At 46.6% G+C, this 27411-nt stretch overlaps 2 protein-coding genes and 1 pseudogene across 2 annotated transcripts; 2 read left to right on the top strand and 1 right to left on the bottom strand.

Annotated features, from left to right (window-relative positions):
• LOC8085502 (ABC transporter C family MRP4) lies at positions 432-7703 on the top strand. Its single transcript, XM_002468483.2, has 11 exons — positions 432-3245; positions 3326-3646; positions 3722-3808; positions 4048-4722; positions 4796-4960; positions 5422-5716; positions 5853-6067; positions 6304-6609; positions 6686-6749; positions 6850-7089; positions 7287-7703. The coding sequence occupies exons 1-11, from the start codon at positions 1179-1181 to the stop codon at positions 7388-7390; spliced, it is 4539 nt and encodes a 1512-aa protein (XP_002468528.2). The 5' UTR covers positions 432-1178; the 3' UTR covers positions 7391-7703.
• On the bottom strand, positions 9289-12634 carry LOC8080581. Its single transcript, XM_002465831.2, has 2 exons — positions 12153-12634; positions 9289-11186 (listed from the first exon to the last, which is right to left on the bottom strand). The coding sequence occupies exons 1-2, from the start codon at positions 12259-12261 to the stop codon at positions 9640-9642; spliced, it is 1656 nt and encodes a 551-aa protein (XP_002465876.1). The 5' UTR covers positions 12262-12634; the 3' UTR covers positions 9289-9639.
• Positions 13199-15547, top strand: LOC8080580 (annotated as a pseudogene).

Below are 27411 nucleotides of genomic sequence, written 5' to 3'. Positions count from 1 at the left end.
ATTTTACAAAATAGCTAAACAATAGAATTTGGCTAACTCTTAGAGTTCCTCTAATTAATTAGGCTTTAAAGATTTATCTCGCAAAATATTCGTAATATATCTTGTTCATTTGTCTAAAAGCCATGACCGAAAGTACTGTTTATTGATTTGCTGTGTGAGAAAAACACTGCTGAATGGATTACAAATTCGACGGATAAACTCAGTTGAACAGAATCATATAATTAGTTATTTTTTAATCTATATTTTATACTTAATATATGTGTTTAAATATTGATGGAATAAAGTGTAAATTTACGGAAAGGATCTTATATAATACTATATTAAAATTAAAGGCGGCATGCAGGACACGGATGCATGGTAGCAGGAAGGCGAAGCCGGCTACGAACTCTCCTCCTCTTCTTATAAAAACCATCAATCGCCGTGCCTGGTTAACGCTGCGGCATCTGTTTGCAAGCCGAAACCAGGAAGTGGAGTGACACAACATACCCAAGTGAAAAAAAAGGGAAGACAAAATCACTACTCAAAATCACTACTAGTACCCCGTTCCGTACTAGCACGCCCCTAACCCCGTCCTGCCTCTCATTCTCACCAAGTAGGAGTGCTCGTCTCGCATCCTTCGGCCTCCGCATCGTCTTCCTCTCCCCCACCACCACCGCCGATCCACCCCCAAAAAGCCCAAGCCGACCTCCGCACGCCACCTGCTACCACCACAACTCCCGCTCCCACGCCGCCGCCCCCACGGCCGGCCGCTCGGAGGTGACCCGACTGACCTCGATCGAGAGGGACGCACGAACACAGGAGAGAGTTTGGTGGGGGAGATCACAGACGTGACCCGCCCGGACCCGGAGAGCATTAGCGCATCTGCATTAGCCGGCCGGAATCCCATCATCCCAGGCGAGAGAGCCTTCTCTCTCTTCCTCGAACCAGGCGCAGCAGGCGAGCCCTCCTCTCTGCCTGCCCGCCTGCTGCTACCGCCCAAACGCCTCCTTTGTTGCCATCCGCCGATGCCGTAATCCGCCGCCCAAAGCTCTTCTCCCTTTTCCCCTCTCGCGCGCGCGCCCGCCCGCGTCCGCGGCCGCACTCCCTGGTCCTGGCCCTGCCTGCCCTGCCGTGGCGAGGCCAACCCCAATGCCTTTTAAACCCCTCCCCGCTCCCTCACTGATCCCCACCGCCTCCCAATGCCGCCCTCCTTTCCTTCCCTCCCGCTCCCGGAGGCCGCCGCCGCCGCCGCCCACGCCGCGCTGCTCGCGCTCGCCGCCCTCCTGCTCCTACTCCGCGCCGCGCGCTCGCTCGCCTCCCGCTGCGCCTCATGCCTCAAGGCGCCGCGCCGCCGCGGGGGCCCCGCCGTCGTCGTGGGCGCCGGCGCCGGCGCAGGCGGCGCCCTCGCGGCGACGAGCGCCGGCGCCTGGCACAGGGCCGTGCTGGCGTCCTGCGCCTACGCCCTGCTCGCGCAGGTCGCCGTGCTGAGCTACGAGGTGGCCGTGGCCGGCTCGCGCGTCGCGGCGGGGGCGCTGCTGCTGCCGGCCGTGCAGGCGGTGTCCTGGGCTGCGCTGCTCGCGCTCGCGTTGCAGGCCCGCGCCGTCGGCTGGGCCAGGTTCCCGGCGCTGGTGCGGGTCTGGTGGGTGGTCTCCTTCGCGCTCTGCGTTGTCATTGCGTACGACGACTCTAGGCGCCTCATAGGCGACGGGGCGCGCGCTGTGGATTACGCGCACATGGTTGCCAACTTCGCGTCCGTGCCGGCCCTCGGCTTCCTGTGCTTGGTTGGTGTCATGGGTTCCACAGGTTTGGAATTGGAGTTTATGGAGGATGAGAACGGTCTGCATGAGCCGCTGCTGCTCGGCAGGCAGCGCAGAGAGGCAGAGGAGGAGCTCGGGTGTCTGAGGGTCACTCCTTACAGTGATGCTGGGATCCTCAGCCTTGCAACATTGTCTTGGCTTAGTCCGTTGCTCTCCGTTGGTGCGCAGCGGCCACTTGAGTTGGCTGACATACCCTTGCTGGCGCACAAGGACCGTGCAAAGTCATGCTATAAGGTGATGAGCGCTCACTACGAGCGCCAGCGGCTAGAACACCCTGGTAGGGAGCCATCACTGACATGGGCAATACTCAAGTCGTTCTGGCGAGAGGCTGCGGTCAATGGTACTTTTGCTGCTGTCAACACAATCGTGTCATATGTTGGCCCTTACTTGATCAGCTATTTTGTGGACTATCTCAGTGGCAACATTGCTTTCCCCCATGAAGGTTACATCCTTGCCTCCATATTTTTTGTAGCAAAATTGCTTGAGACACTCACTGCCCGACAGTGGTACTTGGGTGTGGACATCATGGGAATCCATGTCAAGTCTGGGCTCACTGCCATGGTGTATAGGAAGGGTCTCCGACTGTCAAACGCCTCACGACAGAGCCACACGAGTGGTGAGATTGTGAATTACATGGCCGTCGATGTGCAGCGTGTGGGGGACTATGCATGGTATTTTCATGACATCTGGATGCTTCCCCTGCAGATCATTCTTGCTCTCGCCATCCTGTACAAGAACGTCGGGATCGCCATGGTTTCAACATTGGTAGCAACTGCGTTATCGATCGCAGCCTCTGTTCCTGTGGCGAAGCTGCAGGAGCACTACCAAGATAAGTTGATGGCATCAAAAGATGAGCGCATGCGCAAGACTTCAGAGTGCTTGAAAAATATGAGGATTTTGAAGCTTCAGGCATGGGAGGATCGGTACCGCCTGCAGTTGGAAGAGATGAGGAACGTGGAATGCAGGTGGCTTCGGTGGGCTCTGTACTCACAGGCTGCAGTTACATTTGTTTTCTGGAGCTCGCCGATCTTTGTTGCAGTCATAACTTTCGGGACATGCATATTACTCGGTGGCCAGCTCACTGCAGGAGGGGTTCTTTCTGCTTTGGCAACGTTTAGGATCCTCCAAGAGCCTCTGAGGAACTTCCCAGATCTCATATCTATGATGGCACAGACAAGGGTGTCTTTGGACCGTTTGTCTCATTTTCTGCAGCAAGAAGAACTGCCAGATGATGCAACTATAAATGTTCCACAAAGTAGTACAGACAAGGCAATCGATATTAAGAATGGTGCATTCTCTTGGAACCCATACTCTCTGACCCCTACACTTTCTGATATACAGCTTAGTGTAGTGAGAGGCATGAGAGTAGCAGTCTGTGGTGTCATTGGTTCTGGCAAATCAAGTCTACTATCGTCTATACTTGGGGAGATACCCAAATTATGTGGTCATGTAAGTATAAACACAAAAAGCCGACACTAATTTCTATGTCAATTCTGTTACATTTACCTTCCTCCCGTCTCCTATTTCAGGTCAGGATAAGTGGCACAGCAGCGTATGTTCCTCAGACTGCCTGGATACAGTCTGGAAACATCGAGGAGAATATTCTATTTGGCAGTCCAATGGATAGACAACGTTACAAGAGAGTCATTGCAGCTTGCTGTCTGAAGAAAGATCTTGAGCTGCTCCAATATGGAGATCAGACTGTTATTGGTGATAGAGGCATTAATTTGAGTGGAGGTCAGAAACAAAGAGTTCAACTTGCTAGAGCACTCTACCAAGATGCTGACATTTATTTGCTTGATGACCCCTTCAGTGCTGTCGATGCTCATACTGGGAGCGAACTGTTTAAGGTTGGTAGCGTTGTTGCCTTATTCTATTTGTTTCTAAGCTGTTTCTGTTGCATAACGTCTGCTTCTGTGTTGCAGGAGTATATATTGAGCGCACTAGCAACCAAAACAGTAATCTACGTAACCCATCAAGTTGAGTTTCTACCAGCTGCTGACCTGATATTGGTAAGCGGCAACCATATTTTCATATTGATATGTATGTTATTTCGAGTAATGCTTATGGGTATGCTTTTCATTTTCATCATCATATTGAGTTGTTATCTGCAATATGCTAATATCCTATTGGTCCATCTTTTTCTTTTGGAAGCTAACCATGTATGTGACCTCTACATGAGAGCTAGTTATCTTCAGGATAGACTAATGGCCTGTATTAATCTCTCTTTTATGCTTCTGTCGTGTTACAGGTTCTTAAGGATGGACATATCACACAAGCTGGAAAGTATGATGATCTTCTGCAAGCTGGAACTGATTTCAATGCTCTGGTTTCTGCTCATAAGGAAGCTATTGAAACCATGGACATCTTTGAAGATTCTGATGGTGATACAGTTTCTTCTATTCCCAACAAAAGACTGACACCAAGTATTAGTAATATTGATAACCTGAAAAACAAGGTGTGCGAAAATGGTCAACCATCTAATGCAAGGGGAATTAAGGAAAAAAAGAAGAAAGAAGAGCGTAAGAAGAAGCGTACTGTTCAGGAGGAGGAAAGGGAACGTGGAAGAGTGAGCTCAAAAGTTTATTTGTCATACATGGGGGAAGCTTACAAAGGTACACTGATACCGCTAATTATCTTGGCTCAAACCATGTTCCAAGTTCTTCAGATTGCGAGCAACTGGTGGATGGCGTGGGCAAACCCACAAACAGAAGGAGATGCCCCCAAGACAGATAGTGTGGTCCTTCTGGTTGTTTATATGTCCCTTGCTTTTGGGAGTTCATTATTTGTGTTTGTGAGAAGCCTTCTTGTGGCTACGTTTGGTTTAGCAGCTGCCCAGAAGCTTTTTATAAAAATGCTTAGGTGTGTCTTTCGAGCTCCAATGTCATTCTTTGACACCACACCATCTGGTCGGATTTTGAACCGAGTAAGTCTTGCTCTTGCCCATGCTAATATAAGTTAGTAATATGTGCTTCCTCCTTATTCATACTTTATATCAGGTTTCTGTAGATCAAAGTGTTGTGGACCTTGATATAGCATTCAGACTTGGTGGATTTGCATCAACGACAATTCAACTCCTTGGAATTGTTGCTGTCATGAGCAAAGTCACATGGCAAGTTCTAATTCTTATAGTTCCCATGGCTATCGCATGCATGTGGATGCAGGTAAATGTTATGATCACCAGACATTACATTTTCACCTATATTTTAGGTTTAATATCACAAGCTGTTCTTTTTTTCTTGACATTTAGAAAATTGGTATAGGACAGTCTAAAAATTTTGAGACTTCACCTCCTTTTGCAAGATGGGTAGTATAACTAGAGTTTACTTTCGGCTAATGATTTTTTTTAGATAAGGGAACCAAGTTCTTATAGAAAGTTTATTAGTCACTGGACATAGGCACATCATGTATTGCACTGTATGTTTAGTGTGTCATTGGTTCACTGTTGATGTCTTGTAAATTGCTATGCTTGCTAATGTTTATTAAATGAGATACTTCTAGATCAATTCTCTTAATTTTTTATTAACCATCATAGTCATAAGGAATAGCCTATTTAGAAAGGATATGTTTTCTGGTAAATCAGAGTGGCATTTTACTAATGCTCCAACTACTGTCACCTTCACAGAGGTATTATATTGCTTCATCAAGGGAACTGACTAGGATTTTGAGTGTCCAGAAGTCTCCAGTTATCCATTTGTTTAGTGAATCAATTGCTGGTGCTGCTACAATAAGAGGCTTTGGTCAAGAGAAACGGTTTATGAAAAGGAATCTCTACCTTCTTGACTGTTTTGCTCGGCCTTTATTTTCCAGCCTTGCTGCTATTGAATGGCTCTGCCTGCGAATGGAATTGTTGTCAACTTTCGTCTTTGCTTTCTGCATGGCAATACTTGTGAGCTTTCCTCCTGGCACAATCGAACCAAGTATGTTTTATGTTCCACATGCTGCTCTACTATGTTTTGTTGCTTTATCCAATGCCTTATTCTTTCCAGTAGAAAGCTTGAATCCTCTTGTCTGCTAAAATTTGTTCAGCATCTAAATGGACTTTCAAATTGATAGGTATGGCTGGCCTCGCTGTCACATATGGACTTAATTTAAATGCTCGCATGTCAAGGTGGATATTGAGCTTCTGTAAACTAGAAAACAGGATAATCTCTGTTGAACGCATTTATCAATATTGCAAGCTTCCTAGTGAAGCACCACTGATTATTGAGAATTGCCGTCCACCATCATCATGGCCTCACAATGGAAGCATTGAACTGATTGATCTCAAGGTACGCTTTATTAGTGGTGGCAGTTAAGGATAAGACTTTCATTAGCATGATGGCAGTTAAGGATAAGACTTACATTAGCATTGCTATAGAGCTGATTAGTATTCCAGTGTGCAAATTTTATATTCTGATATTGATTTATTTACAATTTTCTCTTTACTATGTATAATTACCATAAATCTCTAGTTTATGATCTAATTAGTTTTGGCATCTAATTTGCTTTTTCATGCATACGAAAGGTCCGCTACAAGGATGATCTACCATTAGTTCTTCATGGTGTAAGTTGTATGTTTCCGGGCGGGAAAAAGATTGGGATTGTAGGGCGTACCGGAAGTGGTAAATCTACCCTTATTCAGGCCCTTTTCCGCCTAATTGAACCCACTGGAGGGAAGATTATAATTGACGACATTGACATTTCTGCAATTGGCCTTCATGATCTGCGGTCACGGTTGAGTATCATCCCTCAAGACCCTACATTGTTTGAGGGTACTATCAGAATGAATCTTGATCCTCTTGAAGAGTGTGCTGATCAAGAAATTTGGGAGGTACATCCTGGTCACTTTTATGCTATACTCATGTTAAATCTGTGAGATTCTTATCGAAGAAACATCTTCTGTTCAGGCACTAGAAAAGTGTCAGCTAGGAGAGGTCATTCGTTCCAAGGAAGAGAAACTTGACAGTCCAGGTTAGTCTGACGTTTTGCTACCAAGCCTTCTTTGAAGATTGGAATGTGGCTTCTTAATGCAAAAAAAGTTATTCTTCCTGGACTATTTGTGCTTTCACAGTGCTAGAAAACGGGGATAACTGGAGCGTGGGACAGCGCCAACTTATTGCACTGGGTAGGGCATTGCTCAAGCAGGCAAAAATTTTGGTACTTGATGAGGCGACTGCATCTGTTGACACAGCAACAGATAATCTTATCCAAAAGATCATTCGGAGTGAATTCAAGGACTGCACAGTCTGTACCATTGCTCATCGTATCCCCACAGTAATTGACAGTGACCTTGTTCTGGTCCTTAGTGATGGTACGAATTCTTAGACTAAATTAACTGTGCTTCCTTTACTTGTTCATAGCTAGATTTCCTGAGCTCATGTGTTTCCCGCTCGTGCATCGAATTATTGAATAACGTCTAGAAACAGTAGCAAACTGACAGTTTTTCTTATGCACAGAATTTGGAAAGAAGTCTTCACAAATAATTTATCTCATCTTCTTGATTTTCAGGTAAAATTGCAGAGTTCGACACGCCCCAGAAGCTTTTAGAGGACAAGTCGTCTATGTTCATGCAGCTAGTATCGGAATACTCCACTCGGTCGAGCTGTATATAGAGAGGCTTAGCTTAAAACCCACCCCAAACCTAGCAGTAGAGGCTGGGAGGCAAAATAGCCGGTATCTGCCAGTGTACTTACACCATAGAGGTTCCGTACCAACACCATAGGGCGACATAGAAAACGAGGTGTATATGAGTGGGAGGAACACTGAGCGTTCCCTGACCTGAATAACCATGGAATCGATGAGGGAACACAGGGCACGAGGGGAGGTTTTGTGACACTAGTACATTACCCGAAGCTGATGCTTCTGTATGTATGTATAACAACAATGCATACTGCTTCTCCCTTGCAGAGTGGAGAACGAAGGGAATAACTCGTGCGTAATAAGAGCGGAGAAGATTTGTTTTTGGCATCAGATTGGAGTGCTTGTTCTCTGTGTCCATTACTGTATTTTGTTTTGCAAAATTGCAATACAGTGCCCATTACTGTATGTCAATGCCAAATTTTTACTATAATCAATTTCTGCATCACAAATTCAGCACTCAAATCAACAGGCGAAAAGGTTCAGCAATCGGCATTGTCAATGCCGAAGTTAGTAACTCGCACCAATTGCACACATATCAGGATGCACTGCGACACAAAGGATCGTGTCCTTGTAAGATGCAAAAAAAAGACAACTTATTTTCTTTAAAAAAAATCATGATGCAACAATGGAGTTGTAGGGTCTCACGCCTTCTCTTGACCTACAGTTTCATATGAGTTTCATTTGCATTAAATACGTTGCCACATAGGATTTTTTTGATGTCATGGCTGTGTATTTAAGAAGAGAGAGAAGAAATAAGTTTCATCTAGATGAAACTCTCTTGGCACGATTACTAACTCTCTATGAGTCTTGGAATTAAATGCCATGAAACTATGAAATGAAACTCTCCATTAAAAGTGGGTGTTTCATCCAAGTTTCATTTCATTTCACATGACATGACACTCTTGGAAACAACACCATGAAACTCTCCACTAAGACTGTCCTAAGTACTCTGATACTTTCCTCTCGCCCGATGTAAAATCACTCGGGATGTCGCTTTGCTACTCGAACCGGCTTACCGGCCTCGGTAGTGTAGGCTGAGCATTCTCCAGCAGTCCTCTTTTCTAACCCCTAATAAAAAGAATATTTATTTTAAGATCTTATAATTATAACTCCAACAGTTCTCTAAACCTAATCTCAATGAGATTTTTTTTCTCGGTCCCTCAAATCCTACCTCCCACTCATCAAATAAAGGGGAGACCTCTCCTTCCTCAATCCATTATTTTTCTCATTGGAGATTGAATTTTCTCATTCTGCTAAGGATAAACCTTCAAAATTCCAAAACGTGTTTTGTATCTCCCTAAATAATAGTTTTTGGGGCCCTGTTTATATTGAGAATGAAAATTTTTTGGGTGTCACATCGGATGTGTCGGAAGGACGTCGGAAAGGGTTTTTAGAAACTAATAAAAAAACAAATTACATAGCTCGTCAGGAAACTACAAGAAAAATCTATTAAGTATAATTAATCTATCATTAGTACATGTGGGTTACTGTAGCACTTAAGGCTAATCATGGAGTAACTAGGCTTAAAAAATTTGTCTCACGATTTTTAACCAAACTGTGTAATTAATTTATTTTTTTTACCTACATTTAATGTTCCATGCATGTGTCCAAAGATTCGATGGGATGAATGAAAAATTTTTAGATTAGTAACTAAACAGGGCCTTAGAGTTTTCTCGTTTTAGGGGGTTGGAGTTTTCTCTGCTCGAGACGGGAGACGAGCACGGAAGTACTAGTGTTAGTGATCATCATTTTCTCTCCTGTCATCTTTTGTCATTTTGATGTCAGAGCCTTCAGTCTCGCAAAAAGAAAAGAAAAAAGAAACTACACTGTTTCACAACCCATCCCAGTAAAAGAATGATGCATCGGGCGCTAAGAAAGGCTTTGCAAATGTTTTACTGCAAGAGAGGAACTCCCAAGGTTATTAATTTTGAACTACATATCTGGCTCTTACCAAATACTCCACTAGAAAAAGTATGACTGGTACAATATACAAGCGCAATTTGGTTGGCAGACGCACAGGACAAGTTGTCATGCACTTGCACCACTGCAGCTAAATAAACAGTGCAATATTTAACCTGACAAGTGCACTGAACCCTCAAGCTTGGCAAGCATATCCTAAACCAAATGTTCTATCATAGCATAGCACATCAATCTTTTCATCAAATACAGCTTTAGGGTACAGATAAGAGGTAAATGGGATAAATAATGAAGGCGACAAAGCCTAGCATCTCTCATCGCCTTCCCAGTTGTTCTTCTCCTTGGGTCCTGTAGGACCTTCCTCCTCGTACAATTCCGCCGGAAGGCTGTTGAATATTGCTTCCACTGTGTACCGGAGAAAGAACGGCAAGAAGCTAAGCGCCGTGTCTATCTCTGAACGTGAGCTGTACGTGACTGCGGGTCCCCACTCCCTCATGTATTGCAGCCAGCATGGTTCCACAACAGCATCTCCGAGATGCCCTGCTGAGATGATTTTATACTGCGTGCTCGAATCCACTGATAAATCACTTCGGGCCACATCGTTTCTAACTCCGACGCCAAGCTTCTCAGACCCCATCAGGTAGCAGCCAGGGTGGGGGTAGCTTGCGTGCCCATTCCTCGACGAGTAAACAATTGCTTTGTTCCCAGAGATGAACTCCAGATCACAAGCTTCAACCCATTCACCCCCACTGTGCTGCGAGAAGTAGATAGATGACAGCTCACCTGAGAAGTTACTCACTCGGAGGGTGAAATGCTCCCAATCTCCAATATGCCTACCGACTTTCTGTAGAGCAAAACTTGCAAATGAAACCTTGATAGTGGCAGGCCCGTTGAATGGGCAAAATACCCACATTGCAATGTCAGTGAAGGTCCCTCCATAAGCTGGCTTCACATGAGCATATAGCTCAGCACTCTTCAGATTGCCATCTCTGACAAGCTCCTTCCTGTCATCGTCAGGGAGATCAATCCAGTACTCACCATCATTTGTCCCACCAACAGGCAGGTTCAAGCCACCAGGGAGTATTGCATCTCCCATTTTTGCATCTTTCTTGTACAATGTCGCTCCATTCTCAAAGAACCAAGAAACTGATGATGGTAAGTATGTCTCTTGTGGGTGGAAGAAAACAGTTGGGCCATAGTGCTTGATCAGAGCATTGATCTGCTCTAAATTAGGCATGGATCTCAAATTTGGGTCAACATTTTTCAAGCAGGGAGTGCTTGATTCATCGCTATCTGTTGAATCAGTTGCACAGGAGAAAGTACCAACCGGTATACCGTGCCCTCTCACTCCTCGGTGGCAAGGCCTTGTCTTCCAAATCTGGCATGCATTATCCATATTTACAATTGAACGGAAATTGTCACATGTGTCTGTTAGGTCATCTCGCACACATCGAACTGCTTCCAGTGAGGGCTTCTTTGGTCCTTTAGTAACCACATAGCCAAGGGCTTTATACCCATTCGGTGGACATGGCAACCAGATGCAACCACATTCGCTGTTGTCATCTTCATTTAAGTCAGCACTGGTCCAAACAAGGGAGTAATCTAATGGTTTCTCAAGGGCGGGCTTGCTATTAATAACTTGGTGGCTAGCCACTTCCCTTGCCACAAGAAGAAATCCCTGTAAGGGGCGGTCATTCTGTTGGGCGTAGTGCCCAAGGCAGTGGAAACCATCAGGAATTCCTTCTGGCTCATAAAATGTAGCATCTGAGCAGGTCCATATATTGCGGAATTTGGTAATATTTACAACATCAAGCTCTCCTATGCATATTGTGCCCTTAGCAAAATCCCCTCCTGTGAAGGATTCGCAGAAGAAAGTTTAGTAAGAGATTCCGGAAAGCAATTTATATGGTAAAACAATGTCAAGTGAACATTGATACATGCATCTATTATTGTTGCTCAACTACGAACATGATTCCAGTTAATTACAGATTTTGTTCCCAGCAAGAACTGATTCTAAGTAGCCTGTAGAAAATAAGTTAATTACAGATTTTGTTCCCGGCAAATAAGCAAACAGGTAGATACTAGTAGTTCTTATACAGTGAATTAGTGACACTATATGATTTTAAAAAATTAATCTGCCCTCTCGAGGAGAGAAACCTTTGTGCCTGGCTGCCTGCGGGCTGCTAGTGCTAGCTCTACTCAGTTCCAATTAATCCAAATTCTCTAACTTTTATCAAGTGTTTACAAAAATGCAAAATATCTACAACACCAAACTTGATTCATTAGATACACAATGAAATATATTTATTTGAAATGGAGGGAGTATCTTGTAAAATTAGCAGGGTGGTAGTAGCCGAACTACTTCACCTTATTCAGTAATTCGACAACCAAAGTATAAAAAAAACATACACAAAACTCGTGGATCAAAGAATTCGATGGCCAAAGCAAGCGAAATACCACACTGAAATAGCAAAAATTCCTCTCTTTCGCCGGGTTTCACCTCCTTTTCCCCATCGTTTGACAAGCCAAACCCAACTTATTTCTAATGCAAGAGGGAAGAATTTGAAGCAACTATCGATTCTAGTAACGGTTACCACAGAAAGGGCTGCTGATAAGAAACAGGGAAAACGAACAAACAAAATAACCCGGTGATTATCAACAGAGGGACGGTAAATCTAGCAATAATTGATACTGATACGATCATACGGAGCAGCTACGACTCAACCGCCAACCGTTTCCACAACCAATCAGCACGAACAGCAAATCGAAGCCAGCAAAAGGAAAGGCGTTGGGTGGGGAGAGAGAAGAGCCCCAAACCTTGCGGCCAATCGGGCAAGGGCGCCGGCAGCTGGAAGGGCTCGGGGAGCCGGACATCGCTGCCTCCGGCTTTGGATCGGCCACAGCAGAGCCAGCTCCACCCGCTCATCGCCGGCTCCCTCCTTCCTTCCTTCCGCTCTCTCAGCCCACCCCGGAGCACCCCTCTTTATTCTCTAAACCGGAAGCTCCACCCCACCTTACGAGCTGATCACCACAGGTCTGGTCAAACCGGCGGCGGCTGGCTGGCTCGTCGTCACCCCCCAACTCCGGTCCAGCGTGAGGGGCTGCACCATTGGTTTTGGTTGGGTTGGGGAGTGGGTAAGCGTACGCCCCCCGCTTCCGCGGAGTCGATGGCGACGCCGAGGGAGTCGCTCTCGAGAGGGTCAGGCTCCGCTATGGGGCCCGACCTCCCCTTGGAAAAGGTCGCCGCCGCCCGCCGTCGGCATGCGCGGAGAGAATATGCTCGTGCCGTGCGTGCCGTGCAAGGGACTCCGTGTCGTGTGTGGCCCAACGGAGAGGATTTTTTTTTTGTTGCTATATAGTCGGCGCCGGCTTTCTGATGTGGACTCCAATCCAACCAAGCCCGCCATGTTTTTCCACGATGCTGGGCTGCAATCTTAGTAGGCTGTTCTCACTATTGGGCCGTAATGGGCTGTCCTTCCAGAAAGGTCCGTGAGTCCGAACTGGACGGCCAGTGCAAAGAAGGCGGAATCGGACTCCACCGGGCCCAGCTGCAACGCAAGCCCCAGCGAACGTCTCCACCATGAATCGGACTCGGCTGCCCGTGCGAAGCGGAAACGCGCCCGCCCGCCGCTCCTATAAATCTCTGGACCGGCTCGCGGCCTTTCTCCCCACGACGACCCCATCGGAACGCAAACGCGAACTGCTTTTCCTGCCGCGGACGCAAGAGGCGAAGCCAAAGAGCACCAAGCCACGCCACACGCCCACACGACACCACACCACACTGCCACCAACCGTTCTCGAGCAAGATTGAGCCCGGCACGACGTCGGACGACGGCGCAGCGGCGTGCTGTCCTCCCGCCGCCAGGACGATGAAGAAGGCGGCGAACAAGCTGGTGGTGGAGGAGCCGACCAACGACGACGTCTCCATATGCAACCTCCACCCGGCGACCATGGAGAAGCTGTCCATCTACCACGGCGACGTGGTCCTGCTCAAGGGGAAGCGGCGCCGCGACACGATCTGCATCGCCATGAACAACGAGGGGTGCGGGGAGCACGCGCTCGGCATCAACCGGTCCGTCCGCTCCAACCTCCGGGTGCGCCTGGGCGACGTCGTGTCCGTGCACCCGTGCCACGACGCCGCGTACGGGGCCAAAGTGCATGTCCTGCCCCTCGACGACACCGTGGAGGGCCTCACGGGGGACCTCTTCGAGGCCTACCTGAAGCCGCACTTCCTCAACGCCTACCGCCCCGTCCGCAAGGGCGACCTCTTCCTCGTGCGCGGCGGCATGAGGAGTGTGGAATTCAAGGTGGTGGACATCCACCCGCCCGCCGAGTACTGCATCGTCGCCGACGACACGGTGGTGTTCTGCGATGGCGAGCCCGTGAAGCGGGAAGACGAGGAGAGGCTCGATGGCGTTGGCTACGATGACGTTGGTGGCATGCGGAAGCAGCTGGCTCAGATCAGGGAGCTGGTCGAGCTCCCACTCAGGCACCCGCAGTTGTTCAAGTCGATTGGAGTGAAGCCCCCCAAGGGCATCCTATTGTACGGGCCGCCTGGCTCCGGAAAGACTCTCATTGCCCGTGCAGTCGCTAACGAAACCGGCGCCTTCTTCTTCTGCATAAACGGTCCCGAGATCATGTCGAAGCTAGCCGGAGAGAGCGAGAGCAATCTTCGAAAAGCATTCCAGGAGGCGGAGAAGAACGCGCCGTCCATCATCTTTATTGATGAAATCGACTCTATCGCGCCCAAGAGGGAGAAGACACACGGCGAGGTGGAGAGGCGCATTGTGTCCCAGCTTCTCACGCTCATGGACGGCCTCAAGACACGCGCGCATGTCATTGTCATGGGCGCGACGAACCGCCCCAACAGCATCGACCCCGCCCTGCGACGCTTCGGCCGGTTCGATCGCGAGATTGACATCGGCGTGCCGGACGAGGTCGGACGCCTCGAGGTGCTGCGCGTGCACACCAAGAATATGAAGCTCGCCGAGGACGTCAACCTGGAGGCCGTGTCCAAGGACACGCACGGGTATGTCGGCGCCGACCTGGCCGCGCTCTGCACCGAGGCCGCGCTGCAGTGTATCAGGGAGAAGATGGACGTCATTGACCTCGAGGACGACACGATCGACGCGGAGATCCTCAACTCGATGGCCATCACGAACGACCACCTCAAGACCGCCCTCGCCGGCACCAACCCGTCGGCGCTACGCGAGACCGTTGTGGAGGTGCCTAACGTCAGCTGGGCGGACATCGGAGGCCTGGAGGGCGTCAAGCGGGAGCTGCAGGAGACCGTGCAGTACCCCGTGGAGCACCCGGACATGTTCGAGAAGTTCGGCATGTCTCCGTCCAGGGGCGTGCTCTTCTACGGGCCGCCTGGGTGCGGCAAGACGCTGCTCGCCAAGGCGATCGCGAACGAGTGCCAGGCCAACTTCATCAGCGTCAAGGGTCCGGAGCTGCTGACCATGTGGTTCGGCGAGAGCGAGGCCAACGTCCGAGACATCTTCGACAAGGCGCGGCAGTCGGCGCCGTGCGTCCTCTTCTTCGACGAACTGGACTCGATCGCCATGCAGAGGGGCAGCCACGTGGGCGACGCCGGCGGCGCGGCGGACAGGGTCCTGAACCAGCTCCTCACCGAGATGGACGGCATGAGCGCCAAGAAGACGGTGTTCATCATCGGCGCCACAAACCGGCCGGACATCATCGACCCGGCGCTGCTTCGGCCTGGTCGCCTGGACCAGCTGATCTACATCCCGTTGCCAGACGAGGCCTCGCGGCAACAGATCTTCAAGGCCTGCCTCAGGAAGTCCCCCGTGGCCAAGAACGTCGACCTCGGTGCGCTGGCCAGGTTCACGGCAGGGTTCAGCGGCGCGGACATCACGGAGATTTGCCAGAGGGCGTGCAAGTACGCCATCAGAGAGGACATCGAGAAGGACATCGAGAGGGAGAGGAAGGCCAAGGAGAATCCGGGGGAAATGGCGGTGGACTGCGCCGACGACGAGCCGGCGCAGATCGGGGCCGTGCATTTCGAGGAGTCCATGAGGTACGCGCGGAGGAGCGTCAGCGACGCGGACATCCGAAAGTACCAGGCGTTCGCGCAGACGCTGCAGCAGTCGAGGGGATTCGGCACCGAGTTCCGCTTCCCCATCCGGCCCCAACAGGCGGCAGAAGCAGAGGCGGCGGCCGACTCTGAGGAGGATGATATTTACAGCTGATTCTTGTACTATTGGAGGTTCAGCTTGGTATTTTCGTTTTTCTGGAACACATCGATGTTAACGTTGTTGCCGGTATTGTTACAGTGTAGAGCATTTATTTCATTGCAAATAAATTATTTCCGTTATGTAAAATTCAGAGCATTTATTTCATTGTAAATAAATATTTTTTGTTTCGTAAAATTCAGAGGTTGAGTTTCGAAAAAAAAACCCAGAGCTTGAAAGTTTGCAGGCTCTAAGGCCTGGTTTAGTTCGCAGAAATTTTCGGCTCTTTTGCAACTAAACGGCCCGCCGAAACTTTTGGCCTGCTACTGTACATCCAAAAAATCGGCCTGCTACCGCCTCCGCTGGGAACCGTATAAAAGCTCGCTGCCGGCCGCTGTCCGCTCCATTCCCAACCCTAGCCGCTCCCGCACCCGCAGCGAAACCCTAGCCGCTCGCTCGCCCGCACCCGCAGGCAAACCCTAGGCGCTCCCGATCCGCCGGTCTCCTTCCCCCTCCCCCCGACACCTCCTGGCCATGGATCCCCACCATGGAAGCGGCTACGATGCCGATGGCGCCGAGGACGACCGCGAGGCCGTCTTCCCCCACGGCGACTCGGCTTGGTTTGGACCCGGCCGAGGCCGCCCTGCATCCGACGAAGGCGGCTCCAGCCACGTCACGAACCGGTTAGGGTTCGACTCCCTAGATCTCAACGGCGGCGGACGTTGGACCGGCGGCGGCGCGTACCCCGAGTACCTTGGCGGGTTCAACGAGGTGCCCCCCACGGCACCTCGTCCGATCCGCGTCCCTGCAAGGCCGATGACACAGGCCGGAGCCGGGATGTCCCCTCCATGGAGTCATCCACACGCGCCCCCCCCCTGCGACCATTGGAGGCACATTCAGCCCGCCCCGGCCTCCTCGACATCCGGGTGTCTCCACGGACCTTGGCGGCTCGTTCCCGTCGCCTCGTGCACCAACGCAGTCCACGAACCCGCCTGCTCGTCGTGGGAGGAACCGCACCCAGCGTGGACGCCGGTCCTCTTCGGACGTTGTCGACGACACCGAAGCCGGCCGTCAAGCAGTAAGACTACTTCCTTTCTCAATATTTACCATAGCGTACAAGCATTACTTTGGTCACCGTGTACTTGATTAGTATTAGGAACTACATTCTTTATGCAATGTCAATGCTTGCATTTGGTTTTAATAATCATTTAGGCGCACAAAGACAAGGCAAATTGGTCTGCAAGGAACACAAAAATATTCTGTGAGATTTGGTGCCAGCAGATTGCAACTGGAAACTGTGTCAGGGGGGTCATGAGTAAGACTGGATGGAGGGACCTTCTCCAGAGGTACCAAGCTGCCACTGGATTGCTCCATGGCAGGGATCAGATTGCAAGTAGGATTAGGCAGCTCAAAGCGCAGTGGATGTTCTGTAACCGTCTACGCTACGACTCCGGCTTAGGACGTCGCCCAGATGGCTCTGTAGATGCAGACGATGACTGGTGGGAAACAAATACAAAGGTGCATTCGTCAAATTGTTGTTTCCTAAGTTGCCAACATATTTCTTGCAACCTTGCGTGCCTAACAGTTATCTTCTTGCAGGATCACTCGGACTGGAAGAAATTCAGGGACGGTTTGCCTGAGTACCTGGACGAAATGGACATAATGTTCACAGGGAACACCGTCGATGGGACAACCGCTTTCTGTGCTGGTGAGCCATACTCTTTTGTGGCCGATGCAGGAAGCTGCGATGAGGAGCCAATAGATGACCCTGAGTACCAGGTCACACCGCCCAGCACGCACACGCCGAGAGGCACCAGTCCATCCAGTGGAGGGAAGAGGACCAGCAGCACGAGCACGACGGCCACAAGCCCTAACAAGAAGGCCAGGAGCCCTGCTGTCAGGGTGGTGGACACAAACATGCAGGCGCACAACGACATCCAGTCAGCGAAGATCAACTTGATGAAGAACATGTTGGAGTTCAAGAAAGAAAGTCGCCAAGCTTCGCATGCCATGATAGAGCTTGTCACTCAGCTAGCTTATGAGATGGGTGTATCAGCTAAGACCCCTACTCTCTTTCGAGGGCTCTATAGGGTCATCCAGAGTGATGCTGAGATGAAGTTCTTCCTGAGACTTGACCCTGAAGAAAGGAAGACCCTCCTCCAGCAAGCTGCCGGGGTGGACAACTAGACCCCGTGCTTTTCTTTCCGTTTTATTTTGAAGGTCATGTAGCAATGGCGTAGTACGAACTGAGTTTCTCTAATTTGCTGGTGTGTAATTGTCTTTAATTCGAACTATGTTTGTGATGTCAGTTGTGTGAACTATTTGAATGTAGTAAGCTGTGTTGATTATGAATGATGGTGGCCTTTTGCAGTAAGTTTTGCTTGAATGAGGATGAACTGGCATGTGTCAGTGATTCTAAATTGCAATCTGAATGCATAACATTGTTGTTCATGACTGAGGAAACTGATTATTTGTGTACACAGGAAGAACTCCTTGCACCACCTTGCAGCATCTTGGAAGACTCTGATGATGACACCATCGACATGATGTTCAATGACCTGGCTGAGTCTGATGATGATGATGCATACTTTCAAGGTATGTATGAGTATGCCTTGCACATAGACAAGCATTTGACTAGGAGTGAGTATAGGAAACCAGCATTGACTGGACTGGAATGGGTTTACACCAAGCTGGGTGATAGGAAGCAATGCTATAACATGTTTAGGATGAACCCAACTATGTTCTATAGGCTGCATGACTTGTTGGTACATTCTTATGGCCTCAAGTCTACAACTAAGTCCAGCTCAATAGAGGCGCTAGGGATGTTCCTTTGGATGGTAGGTGCACCTCAATCTGTTAGACAAGCTGAGGATAGATTTGAGAGGTCAATGGCAACTGTGTCAAGCATGTTCCACAAAGTTTTGAAGTGTCTTGTCAACCTAGCAGCAGACATTATAAAGCCCGCTGATCCAGAATTTAGAACAATGCATCCTAGATTACAGCAGCCTAGGTTCCATCCATACTTTAAGGACTGCATAGGGGCTATAGATGGCACCCATGTTCCTTGCGTCGTGCCACAAGACAAGTTTATGCAGCACTTGTGCCGCAAGGGCATGACCACACAAAATGTGCTGGCTTGTTGCGACTTCGACATGCGGTTCACTTTTGTCCTTGCTGGATGGCCCGGGTCTGCACATGACATGAGAGTATTCAGGGATGCAACGACACGCTACGGCCATGTGTTCCCTCATCCGCCAACAGGTTTGTATTTGCTTTTAGTTCATTCAGTTGACAAGGGCGGTTCAAGTTCAAGATACTCATGTGCTGTTGCAATGGTGCAGGGAAATATTACTTGGTGGACTCGGGCTATGCTAACCGACCTGGTTACCTAGCTCCATACAAGGGAACAAAGTATCATCTGCAGGAGTACTGCGAGGGGCCCCAACCAGAAGGTAAAGAGGAAATCTTCAATTATGCACATTCGTCACTGCAGAATGTGATTGAAAGGTGTTTTGGAGTGCTCAAAATGAAGTGGCGTATTTTACGTGAAATTCCTCTTATGCAACCCACAACCAAAGCCAAATCATCGTAGCTTGCTGTGCCGTGCATAATTTCATTAGGACAAGTGGTATCCAAGATAGACACTTTGCTCGGTGTGACAATGATGAGAACTTTGTGCCCCAAGAAGCATATGAGGACCAGCCTGAAGCAGAGGTTGTGCCTGATGAGTCGGAGCTTATGAATGCCTTTCGTGACTCCATGGCCTTGGCTATGGTGAGACGTGCCTGACAGTTTTTTTTTGTCTTGGCACATGTATTGTATTTCTGTAGTTTTCGTTGGAGTGATTGAATGTGGACAGATATATTGATGATTACAGGTGATTTGTTCATGTAAATGTGTGAGGACAGCAACTGTTTGAATAATGTGGGAATTGTGTTGAATAAATGTTGTGTAAAACGTTTTTTGATTGGAGATGAATGCAGTACTGTCATTTGCAACATATGTTGCATGGTTTTGCATGTGCATGCAACTGTTTGCATGAGGCACATTTAATGCTGATGCAAAAAAATTTGCCAACTGAACAGCCAAGCCAAAAAATTGCAGAAGTCAGGTTTTTGGGCACCAATCATTAGGTGTCAGCTTTTTGGACTAACCCAAAATATTTTGTGAACTAAACAAGGCCTAAACCCACCCAGCAGACAACGTTTTCATTTGTAAAATAATTTCCGTTTCTGTGCAGCCATCGATTATTGCTTCCCTTGCAAGCCTGACGACTATGTATGATTCACGATCCAATATGAACGACGCATTTGGAGGTTTGGAGCGCATGATGATCATGATCATCTTGCTCCTCGCTGCGTCGTCGACGACAGTACTCTGTAAGTAAGAGCATCTCTAGAAGTTTGACATAATCTATTTGCTAAACTAATACATCTATTAAGTTAATAAAAAATTAACAACCTTAAGTTTTATCTTTCTCCAACAGTTTTTTATAATAACTTTCTAAAATTAACATCTATTTTTCTGCCAGCCGATCTGTTTTTTTCCTTCGTCGAGGGACACTGCTGCTGCCTGTACATTGTTGTACCATGCAGCGGCGGTAGAATTGAAGGGTGACGACGGTGGCGGATTGGAACTAGATCGCTGGCGCAAAAAAAAAAAACAGCGCCCGCAGAATCCGTTTGAGAGATGAGGGATCATGGTTAAGTCAAGCACTAGCAAATACTACCCTAATGCATAACCAAAAGATGTCAAGGTATTCAGGCTATCAAATAGCTATGATTTTACTACGATATGATATAGATGATTATGAGTGAATAGGTAACAAGAATAATCCTAAGCTATACTTACCTTGACCAAACTGTTCGTAGTAGCACTCTTGATTATCCACGTATTGCTCGCCGTATATACTCGATCATCACATCAACAACAATTATCCACAGACAATCATACAAAGCAACCAAATCTATAATTAGAACATTACACCAATAATAGTAGACAAAGATGGAAAATTGTAAAACAAATTTACGTTTAACCACGATCACATAGATGTGAAGATCATGAAACGGAGCTATAGCGGATAAGTTATGATTTAAACAATATTTCCTATAGTCAAATAATAAATTAAATCTAAGCTAGAATTGTAAAAGTTGAAAACATGTAAAACAGTACTCCCTCCGTCCCAAATTATAAGTCATTCTAAGAATCTTGGAGAGTCAAAGTTTTTCAAGTTTGATCAAATTTATATAGCAAAATAATAACATTTTTGGTACCAACCAAGTATCATTAGATTCTTTGTTAGTTATATTTTCATAGTGTACCTATTTTATGACATAAATCTTTATATTTCTCTCTATATTTTTTGTCAAACTTGAAAATGCTTTGACTCTCCAATATTCTTGGAATGACTTATAATTTGGAACGGAGGGAGTAGTAAATAAATTCTCTTTTCTTTTTCTTTCAAGCTTTTTCAATTCAATTTTCAAAATAATTTGAATTTCTTTTTGAACTTTGAAACACACCACTCAATACAAAAATAACTGTGCACCAATATGAATGCACAAACATGTAGCTAGGCCTTATGTTGATTTTAGTTTAATAAAAATTATTACTTCTCTAAATTCAAATGCTCACAAAATCAATGTCTCCTATTTTGAAAACATGCAAGTTTTATGGTGTTACAAGTACTTTTAACTATGACTTTTTAAACAAACAAACAAACTTTATTTTCACTTGATTCGCGCTGGATTGGAGCATTTCCGCTCGAATATTGGTACTGTCCGATTAGCGCTGAAGCTTTTGCTAGTCGATCCATGTGGTGCGGTGCAAACATTGGTCCGACAGGTTTTCCCACCCAACGCGCATAGGCCAAGAGTAGCATGTGGCATGTTTCTACTCAGCGCGCGAGTGGATGTTTTTAGGCTAACCCATGTTCACCTCATCTCATGTATGTAAATGGTTTTCAACGGATTTTAAAAAGTCATAACTCTTAAACTAATCATTCAAATTAAGATGTCACATGAATATATTTAGATAATATTTTATTAACGAATATTTATCTTATAAAGATAGAACATTATTGAGCAGAGATGATCTTCTAGGTTCATAGAACAATGTTCCTTCTTCAATAAAAGTTATGTTTTTCATAGTTTTTTTGTTGAAAACTTCCATTTAATAGTTGTACTTTATGGGACTCTTTATTCAATATTTTTCTTTCCAAACTCGCATCACAATCAAATTCCTTTACTATTCTGAATTTATTATTTATTAATTGTGTTTGTGTTAGACATGAACTCTTTGATTTAATATTAGCAGTTTTATCATCATAAAATTCAACAACAAAGGTTATTTTTATTCTAATTAATGTGAGAATTTTAGACTTTCTCAATGAACATGAAGATTCATCTTAACACCGATGTAAATAGATAGATTTTACTCGTACATTTAGCAATATCTTATTTTTTATGTTAGCACAAAATGTCTTAATTGGATAGCTTTTAGACTTCCTGGCAGAGTGTACATAACGGATACCATATATATAATATGGTAACCCATGTATGCCATGGAAAATTTGCTATTAATTCATAAATGTAATTTTTCTTTAGTCTTTCTTATGTTTCAATTCTGAAGTTCTCAGAGCTTACTTATATTAGTCTCACCATTTCAGTGATATGAAGAAAGGAAACCACGTGGCAATTAAGAAAGTCATGATCGCGATGTTTTCCTCATGCACACTACAGACTGTGTATATAAACCCGCCCAATAGAAGCCAATTCTGTGCGGCTATCAATCAGTGCGCCCCTTGGTAGTCTGACTCGTGCACCATTCATGATCCAAAATATGAATGACAGGCACCGAGTTGTGTGGTGCATGATGATCACCTTGTTCCTTGCTGCATCTTCGACGACAGTACTCTGTAAGTTACATCTGATCATACATGTTTTAATTATTTTTATCCTTAAATTTCCCTCTGTATGTGTATATATAGACACTACGTACGTATGTCCTGATGAATAGATCTTTACAATACAGCGGGTCGTCCTAACCTGCTCAAGGTCAGAAGTGCAAGGATAAGGAGTAATGCTACAACATTAGATGAGAGCAAGGTGAATCTGATATTTTGCAAAAGGAAGTACTGTGAGATGAAGCCTACTACACATGACTGCTATTGTTGCCTGGCGACGCCGACACAAGTGTGTTACTTAACGGAGCCTGAGTGCAGGGCGAAGTGCCTTCACTGCAATCCCATATGCCCGACATAGTCTCCCTCTTCATTCGCTCGAATCGACCATTGCATGCTCTCGGTATTGTGATCAAAATGTGAATGATTACAGTAGAATAATATAAGTAAGCAAGCTTTGTAGTATATGTGTTGCTCCTTCTTCCATTTTTACTTGATTTTGTGTTAATTTTGGATTCTCAAGTGTCATAGGGCTTGTTTAATTTTCTCCCGGTTCTTGGCCTCTACTGGCGGCGCGTGCTTGGGCTGTCGTTGTTGCGATCCGAGTTGCGGCGCGGAGGAAACCTGAATGATGTTGCTTTGTATAAGTCACGATGTGGCTCTGCATCAATATCCAACGTCTTCTTTCTTGTGATCTAGTCTAGATCGACCCAATTCCCCTTTCGCGGTCGTTCAGTACTTTTTAATCCAGCGAACGATCCGACCGGGTTTCTCCTTTCCTTTTCCGTTCCCGCTTCCTTTCCTTTTCTGGCTTCCGTGTCGACCGAAATTTCGTTTTAAAAATATCCCTCCCCCATCCCCGTCCCCTGCTTCTACGGTCGACTCAACCAAACGAAACGGCGGACGCGCGACTTCATCCCACTCCGACGCCTCCCCTTCTGGCGAACCTTGATGACGGCATTGGATTTTCTAGGGGGGCGGCATTCGGTGTACTCCAGGCGTCGTTGGAAGGTATTGCTCACATCCTTTTCTCCCCGCTTCTCGTCTGCTCCGGTGTCACCGGCATTGGCCCTAACCCTAGCTAGTCCGCCGCCGTCGCGCTGGCCATTGCCTCAGCCCCGTCCGACCTTGGATTCGTGCCTGTGTCGTAGCCCACGTAGGCCTCGAGATCCACCTTGCGCTGGAGCGTCGGCGTCGGTGCCTCGCGATCGAGCGTACGTTACTTGGGGGCGGGCGGAGCCTCGTCGGAGGCAGAGGCCCGTGGGGAGCGGGGAAGGGAGACGGGGGTGGAGGTGGAGGCGGAGGCGGAGGCGGCGCGCTTGCGGACGTCGGGGTCGGAGCCCGGGAGGCGGAGCGTGAGGGTGAGCGTGGTGTCCTCGAAGTCGAGCCCCAACGAGGACGCCGCGAAGGAGGACGACTCCGCGTGCGGCGGTCGCCTGCAAATACACGCCCGCGAGGCCAACACCCTTGTCGGGTACAAGGTACGCCGCGCTTGGCGCTTGCTAGCTGGTTTCTACTTCGCCCTGGGCGTTTAGGATTTCGCTTCACGATAATTGTGTTGCTGCTCAGCTTCTAGTGCCCTAAGTGGATTGGAATTTTGCCTACAGATTATACAGTTGGTTTTGGGAGATTGGAATGGCAGATGTTTGATATGTTATCGCGGTAAGTGGTACCGCGCTATATTGCCAGGGAGCAGCGCAGTTTAGACCTCCACAGGATTGCCTGAAGACTCTTCATGCTTTCATTGTATCTTGTGGATCATACTGTGGCCTGGTAACTGTGGCTTAATGTCAGTGTGGAACACAAACACATGGGTTTGTTCTGAAACTTGTATTTGAATGGGTCCTATTGGTAGTATTTCCCCTTCCCTTCCTATACAAATGTTGCAGCTATTGTATATTAACTGTATTTGCAAGAACTTTGTTCCATCACACGACATGGGTTGGGTTTTTTATTTATAAAATTAGAACAAGGATTTTACTATCAATTGATTCATATTATTAGTTATGATATGTTTTATTAAGTGATTCTGAATTTTTAAATTGTTTACATATGTCTGATGATGAAGATCCTTCTTCTGAAGGAGACAAGTCCAAAGCAAGTGGTGATTTGGAGTTATAGTCTTCTAATAATGATTATTCTGTTGGTTCTGAGGACAATGTTGGGAGTGACAGTGGAGAGAGCATAAACAATGAATCTACGGTGACTGATCTTTTGCTCTATGAATTCTTATTTGTTATTTATTTTTGCGAAATTGACTGAGTAGCACTGTGTATTATTTGCATACATAACTTATATATATATGAGTTCTTTGGTTAAGTATTGTTTATCAGCTTGTACGTTGAAGTTGATTTTATAACTTGTGTGTTCAAGTTGATGATGATTTTCTATTGTATGTTCTATGTTAAGTTCTGTAGCGTGAACAAGTTTATTTGCAGACATAACTTATATGTATGAGTTCGGTGTTAAGCTCTGTGTTAAGTTAGTATGTTAAAGTTGAGTATGTCCAAGTTGCATGTTTTAAGTTTTTGCTGCTAAGTTGTAAGTTTAACTTGTGCTCCAACTTGATTGTTTAAGTTAGTATGTTCAAGTTCATATTTTAAGTTTGTGCTGGTAACTTGTAAGTTTAATTTGTGCTCCTAATTTGAATGTTTAAGTTTGGTCCTAACTTGTGTTAGGTTTGTAATGTTTTATGTTAAGTTCTGTAGCCTGAACAAGTTTGACACTTGATAATGATTTTCTATTGTATTTGGTTGTGGTCATACTCCTTTGGCTCATGGAATATTAATTTGCTGCTTTAAGCTACTGGCAAGTACTGTTCAACATATAGACATGTTTGGTGGTGCTGCTGCATGTATATGACATTTTTTTACTTACTAGCTTTTTCCTATAACATTTTTTTGAATGTATATATTAAACTTATTCTATAAGTTTTGTAGATTGGATATTTTATTTGTGGTTAATTGACTGAGAAAGTTCTAATTAGTCTTTTTTTAAATTTCAGTCATTCCAAAGTCAATTTTCAATGCCCAAGTTGATGAACCTGATACGTGTTCTTACTAAACCTCAGAAAAAGTTGGTTCAACAATGTGGGTTTGGTTCCATTCTTAAGCTGAAATGCAGTATTATGCCTTATAAGCAACTTATTGTCTGGCTGGCAAGGTGCTATGATAATAATACACAGTGTATCAAAATTCCAGGGACTAATGAATTCAAGATAGATGGTCACATAGTCCATTTGATTCTTGGAATTCCTAATGGTGAAGTGAAGATTAAATCAAGAGCTTCTCTAGAATTAAAATCTTTTATTGCTAATGAAACAACACCAGGACCGTTAGCTCCAAAGATTCAAGATCTTATTGCAATGATTACTCCTGAGCTTGTGGGTGATAGATTTGTTAGGATCTTCATGTTAGTAGTGCTGTCTATATTCCTGTGCCCGAGCAGTTCATTCAGAGCCAGTTGTCATTACTATGATGGGATCCGCTCAGTGAAAAAGATCAAGTCTTATGATTGGTGTGATGCAGTGGTCAGTTGTTTGAATTCTGGGCTTTGCAAATTCCAACAGTCTTTGTCTAAAGGAAGCACTTCTGATAAACCAACTTTGTCTGGCTGCATATTTGTGCTCTTTGTAAGTATTTCTTTTACTGCTCACTCATACATTTTATATTTCTAGTTAAATTGTGCAGCAAGTTTTGAATGTTGTTTACTTGCTTTGTGAAAGGTCCTAATATGGCTAGAGGGGGGTGAATAGCCTATTTAAAAATTCTACAAACTCACTAGAGCAAGAGGTTAGTAAAAAACAAAGCGAAGCTTTTTGCTCTAGCTCTAAAGAGGAGTTTGCAAGCCACCTATCCAACAAATCTAGTTGATATAATTACTGGGCACACAAGAGCTATGTCACTACTTACACTAGAGAGCTACCTAAAGTTTCTATGCAAGTAAGAAAGCTACTCTAGTTTGCGGGAATGTAAAAAGAGATGGTTTGATCTTTATACCGCCGCGTAGAGGGGATGAACCAATCAATAATATGAAGTCCAATCACCAGGAGAAATCCAATGAACAATCACAAAGGAGACACACAATTTTCTCCCGAGGTTCACGTGCTTGCCGGCACGCTACGTCCCCGTTGTGTCGACCAACACTTGGTGGTTCGGTGGCTAAGAGGTGTTGCACGAACCTCGTCCTCACTAGGACACCACAAGAACCTACCCACAAGTGAGGTAACTCAATGACACGAGCACTTTACTAGAGTTACCTTTCGGCTCTCCGTCGGGGAAGGTACAAGACCCCTCACAATCACCGGGAGATGGCCACGAACAATCACCAACTCGTGCCAAAACTCCTCCGCTGCTCCAAGCAGTCTAGGTGGCGGCAACCACCAAGAGTAACAAGAAAACCGTAGTTAGAATGATCCCCAAGTGCCACTAGATGCAATCACTCAAGCAAATGCACTTGGAATCACTCCCAATCTCACAAAGATGTATAATCTATGAAGAAGATGAGTGGGAGGTGTTTGCTTAGGCTCACAAGGATGTCTAGTATGTTAGAATGCCAAGAGTGTCAGCCCCAAGCTGGCTAAACACGTATTTATAGCCCCTCAAACAAATAGAGCCGTTGGCTCTTTCACTGGGCAAATTGCGGGGTCACCGAACGCTCTTAAAGGGGCACCGGACGCTCAGACTCAGCGTCCGGTGCTCCAACGTCAGCCGCGTGTCAGAGTCTAACGGTAACCTGCAGAGCACCGGACGCTGAGCAAGTTAGCACCGGACGCGTCCGGTGCACACCGGACTCATGCGCAGAGAGCTCTGCAAACTTGCAGGGTCACCGGACGCAAGCCACCAGACGCACCCTAAGCGTCCGGTGCTCACCGGACTCACGCGCAGAGAGGGTCGCCAAACTGCCTGCACACCGGACGCTGAGCACCGGACTCTCTCCGGTGCGTCCGGTGCACTCTGCTGCACCCGACAGCACACCGGAC

This window comes from Sorghum bicolor, chromosome 1 (assembly GCF_000003195.3).
Source record: "Sorghum bicolor cultivar BTx623 chromosome 1, Sorghum_bicolor_NCBIv3, whole genome shotgun sequence".
In the NCBI taxonomy this organism is placed as follows: Eukaryota; Viridiplantae; Streptophyta; class Magnoliopsida; order Poales; family Poaceae; genus Sorghum; species Sorghum bicolor.
The sequence above is the reverse complement of the archived record's forward strand: the minus strand, read 5'-3'. Positions and strand labels throughout refer to the sequence as shown.

What these genes read in the sequence shown, in the direction of transcription:
- LOC8085502 (XM_002468483.2), top strand. Translation starts at nt 1,179, where the DNA reads ATGCCGCCCTCCTTTCCTTCCCTCCCGCTCCCGGAGGCCGCCGCCGCC. An exon ending in CTGGTCGGATTTTGAACCGA is followed by an intron (nt 4,723 to 4,795) that starts GTAAGTCTTGCT and finishes ACTTTATATCAG; the next exon opens with GTTTCTGTAGATCAAAGTGT. An exon ending in TGTTCTGGTCCTTAGTGATG is followed by an intron (nt 7,090 to 7,286) that starts GTACGAATTCTT and finishes CTTGATTTTCAG; the next exon opens with GTAAAATTGCAGAGTTCGAC.
- LOC8080581 (XM_002465831.2), bottom strand. Translation starts at nt 12,261, where the DNA reads ATGAGCGGGTGGAGCTGGCTCTGCTGTGGCCGATCCAAAGCCGGAGGC. An exon ending in CTTGCCCGATTGGCCGCAAG is followed by an intron (nt 11,187 to 12,152) that starts GTTTGGGGCTCT and finishes AATCCTTCACAG; the next exon opens with GAGGGGATTTTGCTAAGGGC.